Consider the following 12,676-nt stretch of genomic DNA (forward strand, 5'->3'; position numbering starts at 1 on the left):
CTTCAGCATACAATCAAAATTTGGCAAATCATTAAGTCGATTTATTGTAATTCTTAACATCATATGTCTTTAAAAATAATCATTGCTGAGGTGATGTCTTTTGAATGTACTTGGTATGGTGTCCAGACCTGGCCACCCCCAACTAAATACAAAAGTTGTGTAACCATTAGAGTTTCCAAATAGTGCGGAAAAGAGGTAACTTTTTTTACCAGTAGCGATTACCGTGAAATTTGGCAAAATAGGGGGTATTTCATTTGCACTGTCCTCGAAATTTGGATAAAATGGGTACTTGGGAAAATTCAGTAAGTTTATGTCAATATTTAGTGTCACTGAAAATGGGTGTTTGAAATTCTAGTCATTGAAGTCATTGAAAACCACAAAAAAGAGGTTGTTTTTGGCCACATTTTGTCCTCGATATTGCATGAAAAAAAGGGGGGGGGGAGTAAATTTGATGAAAAATCATTGCAAAGGAGGTCTTTGAGAAAGATTTGGTAACTCTCATGGTTGCCAAACCTTTTTTGTTGAGTTGGGGGTCGGGTGTCCAGATTATTGCCCTACAGGGCATCCTGAAAATTTGAAATACCCTGGCCAGAATTGAACCGATCCCGACTGACAGCGGATCGGATTTTTAAAAATTCAAAATTTACCGTTCGTGGAATAGGTCTATGGGTTGGACCAGATCATTGCAAGTTCAATCCAAGTTGAAACTGGATCGGGGTTCTTTCTTCTGGTCCGGGTCGAGATCAGCAAAAAAAGCAATATATTAGTATCATATATACCATATTAAAATGATGAAATATGAACTAGAAACACTGACTTCTGGCTCACTTCCGGGTTTCCAATCAAGATTTTCGCCAATTATTGACGCTATTATCGACCATGTGGGGAACTTGGTAAACTTACCACACAAGATGGCATGGAAATATCGGCATTTTTTAAACATCTTGGTTGAAAAAAAGTGGTGGGGGGGGCGTTTATTTGAGGGGGGCGACTTTTTGACGAAATACGGTAATCTAAACAATACAAAAGTACAGATGTTTCCATCCACAATGTGAGCACTGAATGAGAATACTATGATTATTAAGTAATTAAAACACTATACACACAAAGTACATTGATGGCGCACTGTACAAGTGTGCGTTATGCATGCATGGTTGTCATTCTTCAGTGGCGTACCGTGGCCGCCCCAACCCCGGGGGGCTGAAGAAGAAAAAATTTTGCCGCCCCTTCCTTAACAGCCCGAAAAGGTTGACCCAATTTTTTTCACGGTCGTTTGAAAAAGTGAAGAGCAAAAAAAAAGGATGAGGCTAGCAGAAGTTTGAATCGGCTGGTCCGGTGTGCAAAAAAGAATAGGTAGTCCCGGTCCAAGTCAGGCCAAATCATACCAAATTGTTCGGGTCGGGTTGGTATCATTCGGTGGAATGCCAGGATTGGGGTGCACAAAATGTTGCCCCGCAGGGCACTAGATTTCTGACTTTACAATCTTAGCAGGTATGTTGGACTATGGCAAGGTTATAAGATTTCATGACACATACTTAGTTATTTTCATTGTATCTTATCATTATTATTTTAAACAGAAAAGTCACCAACTCCAGAACCAGCTGAACCAGACCCTGAAGAGGATCCATCACTGACAGCTACCACAGAAAAGGCTCCCCTACCACCGCCTCAGAAAGATCTGGACTTCTTGGCTGAGTTAGAAAGAGAAAAATTGGCAGACGAAAGACAACACAAAGCTAGAAATATATTTAATAAAATCAGGAGGAGAGTTTCGTTTCCAAAAATAAAGATGGATGAAGTTGTTCCCATACAGGAATGTGAGTTGCTATTATCACATTGTTTGCATCCTGTTTCTTATTCCGGGGGCATGGTGGCGCAGTGGTCTAAAACTTTATGACTCTTATAATCATGAGGTAGCTTTAGGTCATGGTTCAAATTCTTGCATTTTCAACGTATTGTTCACTCAGGCAATGCTCTTCATCTATATTCATCTGTAAAGGAGCAAGTTGTATCATACAGATTGATTTCTATGTTTCTTTTCCTTTACTACATTGTTAATTTCAGATCAAATTCAATTTGGACACTGGCAAAATGTATGTTTGGGTGATAAGTGCAGAGATTTTGAATCATGTAACTCATTAAAATCCCTGCTTATTCTTTCTGGCAAATTTAGAAAGGTGGGGGTCGGCATGAAAGTATATGTGATGTGATCAAGCAAAATAAGTCTGATGATGGGAATATTGATTTTGAAATATAGCGAATAATAGTATTCAATGTAACTTCCTTTGTATTTTATTGTTCTGAGCAACACTAAAATGGCCATATCTTAGGAATCACTTGTTAAGTCTAATGATGACAGGGTTTTCAGCGAAATGATTTTGATAAATATCAGACTCATTTAGCTTTATCACATCACATATATAAGTTTTCAAAGTTCTGACATGAACTCATTTCCTTTTTTTTTTTTTTCACTCTGGCTCCCAATATGGTAGAGCACCCTCTATCATCTTCCACACAATGCATTTGAAATAGAGACATGTTAACAGTAGCTTTTGATTCTAGAACTTCACAGTTACAAAGTTGCTAGTTGAGGGGGGCGGGGGCTTCAGTGATCATTTTATGTTCTGCATTTATCATATGATAAGAATGTTTTAATGTGATGAGCAAAATATAACAAACTCATAATCATATGCTCCAAAACGGGAAATTTTCCCTAGGTTTTTATTTTCATGCTTTTTGCAGTCAACTCAAAACCGCAAATTTAAATGCCTGCAAAAATAATTGTGACCCATGACTGATGTGTGTCCTTTTGAACCCATGAATACAAGAAATCACAAAATTACGAAAAATTAATACCGCTTTTTATTTTCCTTGATACAGTTGGCTGGCTACCTCAGTTTTGTATAGTTAAAGAAGAATACAAGCGCATGTACAAAGTGATATTTGATACAGTAAGTATATATCTACTACTACTACATACTACTACAAAGCTTTTATGATGCACTGTATACAAAATGAACACAGCCAGTGGCAGCACCAGGAATTTTTTCCGGGTGGGGGGGTGGGAAGAGAATTTGGAGGGGCAAAAATCAGGGAAATTTTCATAAAAATTGTTAATTTTTGGCCAAAACGGGTTATTACTACTACATACTATTAGTACTACTACTACAAAGCTTTTATGATGCACTGTATACAAATGAACACAGCCAGTGGCGGCACGAGGAATTTTTTGGGGGTGGGAAAAGTGAAAAATCAGGGACATTTTCATAAAAATTGTTAATTTTCGGCCAAAACAGGTTATTTTTGCCCAAAATAGGGTGATTTTTGCCACAAAAGACCAAAATATATGGCTATTTTTGTCCAAAATATGTCCATTTTCTGTGATTCCTTTAATGGGGAGGGGAGGGGGCAAGAATAAATATGGGGGGAAATGACCCTCTGTGGCACAAAAGCAAATATAATTGAAACCCCTGTTTACATGGAAAATGTCCACATTGACTTCGAGCTGAATTTATACTCACTCGACAAGCAATTGTGATGCACCGCTTTTGAAAAGCAATGGGTTATCGCCGGATCTTGATAGATATAATACGGTATATTTTTTTCCCACAAGATTTTGATTTCAAGGTCTATTACAGTTGTGTCATAGTGGAACTAATTATTGGTAAACAAATGCAGGAGATATTCAGACTGGCAACAACCTTTGGATACTTGAACCTCCTAGTGTACTCCCTATTCCAGAAAAGTACAGCGCTAATTTTTTAGGATAAAAAAAATAATATCAAGTTTTGCCAAATGAAACGTAGCTTAATCCTAATCATTCATTTGGTCCTGACTGGAGATAAAAGAAAAAGTTCACTATTTTACTAATTTCTTGAAATAAGAGCCAAAAACATGAATTTTCGGCATGTTTTCTGACAATGGAGCCACAAAAATCATAGACTTGGAACAAGTCTAAGCATTGAAAATCTTGAGTATATGCCGAAAGTTTGCTCTAATTTTCACTTTTTTGTGTTACTTATGGTTGGTTATAAGAATAAAACATGTCTTTTCCAAAATTTCACAAGATGCTTTCAACAGCTGAAACCCCAATCAAATTTCATACTGAAATTGAAAATTGACCAGTTTTAGCAAATACAACTATTTTGAAATCAACTTGCATGTAAAAGGTGGACTTCAAAACCCCTCAAGTGGTCTTTTGGGTTTTTGTGAATTTTTCTTCCCAATAGAGGCTGCCAGCCTTTTTGGATTATACCAAAGTGTTTTAGGGGGGGGCTTACTTTTTTGGAACCGTTTAGTATGTTAAATATCCTTATTCTATATAGCTCAGTGATCTTTTGTGGATTCAAAGAAATGTAGAAACACTTCTTACTCAAATACAAAGGAAAACTGTTTTGAAATACTATCAATAAAAACTGTATTGAGTACAGGTATGTCCATACTAAATGTTGAAAAGAGGTTTCTAAACCTGGAAGGTATTAGTCAGAGGTGCAGGCACAGCAAGCTTTACACTCCCAAGTGCACTTTGAAGTTCAGTACATCTCATCTGCCTTAATCCCATTTATCATTCAGAGTACACTCAAATAATAATGTGCAAATGCATTATGATATTGGCGCATATAAAGATTTCAAGTTCAAGGGATCTGATAACAACATTTTTTGCGCAGTATTTTTTGTGGGACATGAGAACGCATCAGACATATGGAATTGCATTCTGATATCAAGTAATTTTTAATTATTAAAAATTGATATTTTCTTAAAAAAATAGGTCTTTTTTCGGAAAAAATGTGTATCTTCAATACATAAAGTCAAATTTTTCAAATGATCATTGGCTTTTCCTCCCAGCTACATACACTTTTAAGTACATATCAGTAGATTTATAAATTTTACTTCGAGGACTGTTAAATAAGAATTCAAAAAATTATTTAAAAAAATCTAATAATTTGCCATAAAATTTGTATTATATCATGAATTAAAAAAAAATGATTTGATATCAGAAGGACATTCTTCGTATTCAGAATGCAATTCGATATGTCTGATGTGCTCTCATGTCCCACAAAGAATACTGTGCAAAGGTGGGTAACAGCCCTTATTTAAGGCATATTTTCCAGAAAAGCTGGATTTCATTGCTATGTCAAAACTCTTGAAACATCGCCCTCTCTCTGCTTTGTCAAATGGTGTTTTTGCAAGTTATTTCTTTACCATATCAGATCAGTATATCCCCAGAGTCTGATCATGAAAACTGAGATTTTGGTATCAGAAGAAACATAATATTTTCTTCATATTCCCAGTAAAATTTGGGTTATTCCTTCATGTAATTTGACACGAAATTAGGGTTAGTTTAGGATTAGGTTTAGGGTTAGGATTAGGGTTAGGGCTAGGATTAGCTTACACGAAATAATTACATGAAGGATTGACCAAAATTTGAACGCCCAAGATATGTTTTGTTTAGATGTTGTGAACAAAAACATGGGAATTGTGCCGGTAACAACAACTGAAAGTATGTACTATCCCATCTGGTATTGTTATACACATTTTTGCTTCTCATATCAAAACCGTTGGAGCAGTACAACTCAAAATTTGGAAACATTGTTTTAAGGATAGGCCTCAATGTAAGATATAAAACAGAACATGAACAATTGGACCATACCCCTTTCAAAATAAAAAACAATTATAAATAAATAAATAATTCCATTTTGTTTGTTGGTTTCCAGCTAGGCCACCTACAGAAAACAAACTTGGTATTTTTAGATATAGTCAGGTGGTTCAGGGCAAGAAGGTCCTATCTGCGATAGCTGCCAAATGTCATATTGTGAAATTTTGCACAGTATAGAATGCAGAAAGTGTCAAATGTCTATAGGGCAGCTATTGCTGGCACAAATCCCTTATAGGAATTGTTGTTGGTTCCGCTGTCTTGCCTTGGTATATGTGTTACAGTGACACCTATGGTTATTCATCTGTAAATGCTCTGTGCCATGATATGGTCCAAAGAATTAAATGACATGATGACAAGTTTAGATGCAAAACAGTATATACCCAAAAGCTGCCTCTTGTATTTTTTTTGTATAAATATTGATATTTTAAAATTGCAGTGGATCGTTAGGAAGGTACAATACATCCCAGCAAACACACAAATTTTTGTTTTATTCAAAATGTTTTAATAACATTTAACATTTAAACATTGTATCATATAAAGATCATGAATACGTTTTTAAAAAGTTATTGTTAAATATTTTCGGCCAAAATTTTTGAAAAATGTTTTGTCAACAGTTAATAACATTGTTTTGCATCAAATTTTTAAAGATATTTTATGAATGTTATTAAAACATTTGTATACCCTTTACATAACACAACGTTTAAACCTTTTTTGTAAAATGTGTGTTTGCTGGGATGTTATCAATAGCTGTTGTCCCATTCAAAAAAGAAATATTTCTTGATTTTGAATTGGATAGGGATGTGAGTTAGGGATTCAGGAAACAAATCACAAATTAAATTTGACAAAAAAGTGACCTAAAAATAAACTAATTTTCTATTTTTTCTGTTCAAAATTGTGGCAACTTGATTTGCCCAAACATGGAAAATGTTCACAAATTTTGCTAACAAACAATGAAAATGATTTTTGAGAAAATACCCCACTTTTAACCAGTTTTCTGAATATTTGTGACCCAAGATGTACCAAAAGGCCTGAAAATGTACCCCAACAATTCTGTACTTGCCTCCCCCTGGCAATATATCCACCTTTTTCAGAATTGACCACTTCGCTGCTGTTGGTGATTGGCTGTGCTAACTCCAATTATGCGGAGTTAGCTAAGCGGAAAAACTGAAAGAGAGGCCAAAGATGTAAATTACATCCTCCCAATTATGCAAAGTTAATTTGCCAAGTAACTATAAGGACTATCTAGCTGAGACTTGGTACATATGTAGTACAATAGAAGTATATTTCATATAGCATTTTGCTAATTTTAATCTGCATAAAAAATAGAGGCTATTAGAGTTCATTTTAATTTGTCAAGAAATTAACCCTTATTAATTATGCAGATTAAAATTAGCAAAATGCTAAACACTATATACTTTTATTGGTCAATTACAAAAAAAGGTGGATATATTCAAATAAATAAAACTATCTTGAATATCAATATTCAATTTATTCATATAATTAATACAAGGCAGCGCATAGCGTGTATCATATTTTGCATGGCACTCTTCACATTAACAGTGTCATGTAAGTATGCAAAACAATTAACCCCCGTGGGAATTTCATGAACTGCCAATGACCACCTTTATCGTAAGAACTTGATATCAAGATCTAGAAATTTAATGTTACTTCAAAACTTTTCATTAGTATTGTCACATATTTGCAGAGTATTCTTGAATATGTCAATTATACTTCCATTTTACCACAATCAAAATATGGATTTATTGTCACTATTTATACAGAGCTGTAACTGTTTTGGATTTATGTGGAGATTTAGATCTTGAGCCATAAATGAAAGCAAATTTGGATATGTTTTTGGAAATAAAAAATATTTTCCAACATTTTAGCATAAAAGAAAAAAAAAGCTCCATGGATGTTCAATGCTGCATACAAGCGTTCAACAATTGTCAGGATTTGGACAAGTACCTGTGTTAGCTTTGATTATAGACCTTTATTTTACATGTAACCAATCAATCGATATTGAGTCCAGCATTCCAGTCATGTGCACTCAAACGCAAATACTTTTGCGTGGCGCTCAACACCCTGTGCGATTTTCCCAGCTCACAGCATGCATCTTGTTTGGCAGGCCAAAAGACCTGGGAAAAAGAGTAAACAGATCATAAAAACAAAACAAAGATTGATTTTCAAAAAGCATTGCATTGTTTTGTGTTTCTTTTGTATTTTGTAGTATCAAAGCAAGCTGACGTTATGTAAGCTATGTAATTCCCTGACCCATTTCCTTTCCCAATATGTATAGTTTTATATACTTTGGACATAAACTTCAGAAATAATGATGTTAGAAAAGACCGGACCCAGGCCCTCTCCCATTACGCTGTCCTTAAGTTTTGTCTCATTATTGTTGAAGCTTTTGCAGAAAATCTTAATGATTTTTGCCTCTTCTGGGGATATTTCTGACTATCACTTTACAGGTAGGTGACCTAATTGCTATTGACAGCTTCATCGTTCCACTTAACCTAATATTTTCACATTATAGCACCTATAGAAATACATAAACATACAATTGATATCAATGTCGAATATACAGAATGATATAAAAAATTGCAAAAATGACCTATTAAATTTACACATAATACAATCCAATATTAATCCAATATTACAACAATGCAAAAGTGTTTTGAAATAACATTCAAAGAAAGTTACTCTTTGGTGAAAAGGTGAGATTTGAACACTTAAGCTAGTAGCCTGATGGATCTTAAAATAAAGCTTATTCCAAAGCTTGGGTAGATATATCATATAGAAGTCCCAAATATTTAAATGAGGTTTAATAAAAGCAACCACATGAATAGAGTGCCCTCTCAAGGATGTCTACTCTCTGTATAACCCACAGAATTAGAGAAGGAGAACCGGGACTCCCTATACCGCCACGTACAATCGCGCCGTCAGCTATGGGAAGAAAATTGGGGGTATTCGGGTCCTTGCTGACTGTGCGCGGAGACGAACGAAAACAATTCTGCGTCTCATCTGAAGCATCTTGGTACTCGCGTGCAGGTCGCATCAAGTGCGTCTCTCAAATGCACCCATCATCAATGTCGCGCTTGCATGGCTACGAATGCCTCGAGCGCATTCCGAGGGAAACCGAATATCCCCAATTTTTGCTCCATGCCTGTATCAAGATGGCGGTCGAGTCCTGGTTCTCTGGTTTTAATTCTGTGGTATAACCTCATACATCTACCAATACCTGAGGCCAAGAACACAGAAAGCACCATCACTTATGATGTGTTTAATAGATGGGACTTCAAGGCGCAAGGTTTTCCAGAGATGTACACATGCAGTAGGAGCTTCTCTTGAGTCTTGAGTTGATTCACTCCTTCAGTAAGCTAGGCTTGTCCTCTGCTGGACTGGCAACCAATGAAGCTTGTACAGTAATGGTGAAGTGCTCTTGCTTGTGCGCTTATCAACACAGAAATTCAAGCATGCAACACAATTTTTAAGCTATTGGAACGTAAAAATGAGTTACCATAATCCAGTCAAGAGAACTAGAGATAATACTCAGTGGTGTGTACAGCACATTGAATGTGGGGGGCCAGGTTGTTCAGTTCCCCCGAATGGATTATGAGCAAATTTTGTTGTTTTTAACGTTTTTCCCCCGAATGACCAACCCCTCTTTGCGCACGCCACTGATAATACTGCATCAGTTAAGGGATGGGGTTTTGGACAGTATTTATTATGGGATATAGAGCACATCAGACATATCGAATTGCATTTTGAATACTAAGAATGTCCTTCTGATATCAAATAATTTTGATTTTTTGAAATTCACAATGTAATACACATTTTATGGCCAATGATTAAAAATTGATATTTTTGTTATTTAACAGTACTCGAGGTAAACTTTATAAATCTGATGATTTATACTTAGAGTGTATGTATAGGTGGGATGTAAAGCCGGCGATCAATTGAAAATTTTGACCTTTCGTATTGAAGATATGTATTTGTTTTCCCAAAACACACAAAAAAATTAGGTCTTTTGGGGAAAAAAATCCATATCTTCAATATGAAAGGTCAAAATTTTCAATTGATCGTCAGCTTTTCCTCCCAGCTACATACACTTTAAGAATATGTCATTAGATTTATAAAATTTACCGAGGACTGTTATATATCAAAAATGTGAAAAATATCAAATTTTAATAATTTGTCATAAAATTTGTATTATATCGTGAATTTCAAAAAATGAAAATTATTTGATATCAGAAAGACATTCTTCGTATTCAGAATGCAATTCGATATGTCTGATGTGTTCTCATGTCCCACAAAAATACTGTCGAAATGCTCAAATCCCTCATTCCAGATCTAGTATCTAAATTAGCTACATGTCTTTGATTGGGGCTTCAACATCGTCAGTACTGCTGTTTTTTTCGTTTTGTGCCAAATTTGTCATTTCAAAAATACCAAATGACAATTTGAATGACTTACCCTTCATTTCTTAAGCAGTTTATAAACAATTTTAATTTTTTTACACTTGCGCTGGGATCACTGAATGGGTCTTTAAAAGCCCATTCAATGATCCCAGTGTAAGTGTAACAAAATTTAAATTGTTTATAAATTGCCTAAAAGTGAAGGATATGCCATTAACATAATTGTATTTTTGAAATGACAAATTAACAAAGAAAGCAGTAGTAATGGCAAAGTTGAATCCACATGCACTCGATCAATGGGAATGCCGGAATAGAATGCAATTAACCCATTATTATGTATTGGCTTGCTAAATTGTGCTAATTATTCACATTTATGCTGAAAATGTTTCCTCGCATAGAAGCATAGGCCTAAAGGGGATGATATTTGAAACTAAGTTTGAAGACAATCCATACCCTAAACCAATAGGGTTAACCCCCTTTAATATGCGGCTTTCAGCTTAACCACTAGCATGTTACATTAGCACATCTTGTCGGCAGAGTGCAACACTATTGTAAGTGCAGTAGAATGCAATAGCTGCCATTTGCAACATTTCAATAGATGTACTTAATTACTTTTAACCAATAACACTAGAAAAACACCCAACTACATGTAAAGGTGATATCTTTGGGTTAGCTTAGTGGCCATCAGGAAAGTATACAGAACATCAACACAACAGTGACCATAATGAGTGGATTGTGCTGCAGTTAACAGTAGGTGTTTTACAAAAGGCAGCTATTACATTCTACTGCACTTACGATAGTGTTGCACTCTGTCAGTGATCTGTGATAGTAACAGATGTACCAGAACCTGGATTTTGATGATTTTTACAATCCTTCCTATGAGCAAATCACTGAATGGGCCTTTAAGTCCCAGTAAAAGTTTGCAATAAATTAGATAGTATGAACAAGAGAGAGCAGGCTTGGCACAGCATTAAGGCATCAACTCATAATCGCAGGGTAGCTCAAGGCATGGGTTCGAATCCATGAAGTGACAATGTGTTGTGAATTGGTGCTTTACCTTATTTTATTTGCCTCACTCCAACCAAGTGTAATAGGGAAATTATCACCAAATATGGTTGAAAATGCTAAATTTTACTGATTTTTGGTGAAGTTGATCAAAATTAAAAAAATTCCTGGATATATACCTTGTTTTTGCTGTTGGAACACAAAATGTTTTAGAGATGGACCTCCATTCAAAGTAGAAAACATCAATTAAGACCACACACCTTCAAGAGTCATGCAGGGTCACTCTAATTGGGAAAATTGTAGACATTGTTAATGTATTGTATCTTTAAGGTTACGAAGAAACATATAAAAAGCGTATAAAAGGCGTATAAAGTTGTTCTCTAAAACCGCGTTTTCTCAGCAATCAAATATCGCAGTGAGTCAAATGTTGGTGCATGGATGTATCTTAACATTATTTTTGTGTGTTTATACAAATTTTTAGAATCCGTTTGAAAATCCTTCGTTTAAATCATTTTTACGCACCATGTTCACAAGATCAAAAACACGTTCCATGCAGTTTTTTTCAAATATTCGCTCCGTATAAAACCACGCCGAGTGATTGTTTTCTCCTTTTTTGTATTGTACTACAAATCGACCAACGAAATAATGTTGCCATGGGGAAGAACCAAATACAGTACCGATTAAATTTTATTAGCCCGTTTTTGGGAACAATTTTCGAGAATCTTGTACCACAAAACACTGTTATGTTACATTATCGATATCTGGATTGTGGAGCGTTAATTTTGATTTCTAACTGCCTACATTATTTCTCAAAAGTATGTCGATTCCTTTACCATTTGAATTTCATTCCAAATTTAAGCTACTTTTGCAAAAATCGAGGTTTTTCGCCATCGATACCTCCGACATTTACAGCGGTGATGAGATTGTTTACCATAAGAGCCTGGTATGCACTATTCCATAATAGTCAGTTTGAGATCAATCGATTTAACGGATCACTCAGTAGCTGAATGGGTTAGCGCGCTGGGGTCGCGTTCGACTATATAATACTATAGTTTTGAGCTGGAAAACTTTGAGTGCGTGTTCGAGTCCCTATGTGGTCCATTCCATCTATTTTATTTTATTTTTCTCTCACTTTTTTCTTTTTTTTCTTGTTCGTTTCTTTCTTTCTGACTGCAGCGATTGATTGTTTTTGCTTTTTTTTTTTTTCCATTATATAATTCAGGAATTTTTAGGCTATACTAGTCTAATAGGCGCGGCCTATTAATATATTTTTACAAATTAGATTAACAAAATATTGGTTGTTGGTTTTGTTACTGTTGTTGTAGTTATTGTTGTAGGCCTATATATTGCATAATCAGGGTATAAATAGGCATACTGGGCCTATTATAGCCTATATATAGAAGCATTGATTTATTTCACGACAGATATCATCCAGGATAATTTAAAAAAAGTAAAATTGCCGAAAACGGCTGCCCACAATCCCCACCCCCATCAGCCCATATGGTCCATCATGGTCGCCCCTTCCCCTCGCCCTTCCCTATCCCTGCAACATATAGGATGACTCACGAGCCGCGGTTTGTCCGTGGCCCAAGTTCAGATT

At 35.4% G+C, this 12,676-nt stretch overlaps 1 protein-coding gene across 1 annotated transcript in view; it reads left to right on the plus strand.

The window, feature by feature from the left end:
- Nucleotides 1–12,676, plus strand: part of LOC140166790 (uncharacterized) — a 75,174-nt gene that overhangs the window by 37,646 nt on the left and 24,852 nt on the right. The window contains 2 exon segments of the mRNA XM_072190281.1: nt 1,578–1,817; nt 2,881–2,951. Coding sequence (XP_072046382.1) covers nt 1,578–1,817; nt 2,881–2,951 — 311 coding nt within the window.

This window comes from Amphiura filiformis, chromosome 12 (assembly GCF_039555335.1).
Source record: "Amphiura filiformis chromosome 12, Afil_fr2py, whole genome shotgun sequence".
Taxonomy (NCBI): domain Eukaryota; kingdom Metazoa; phylum Echinodermata; class Ophiuroidea; order Amphilepidida; family Amphiuridae; genus Amphiura; species Amphiura filiformis.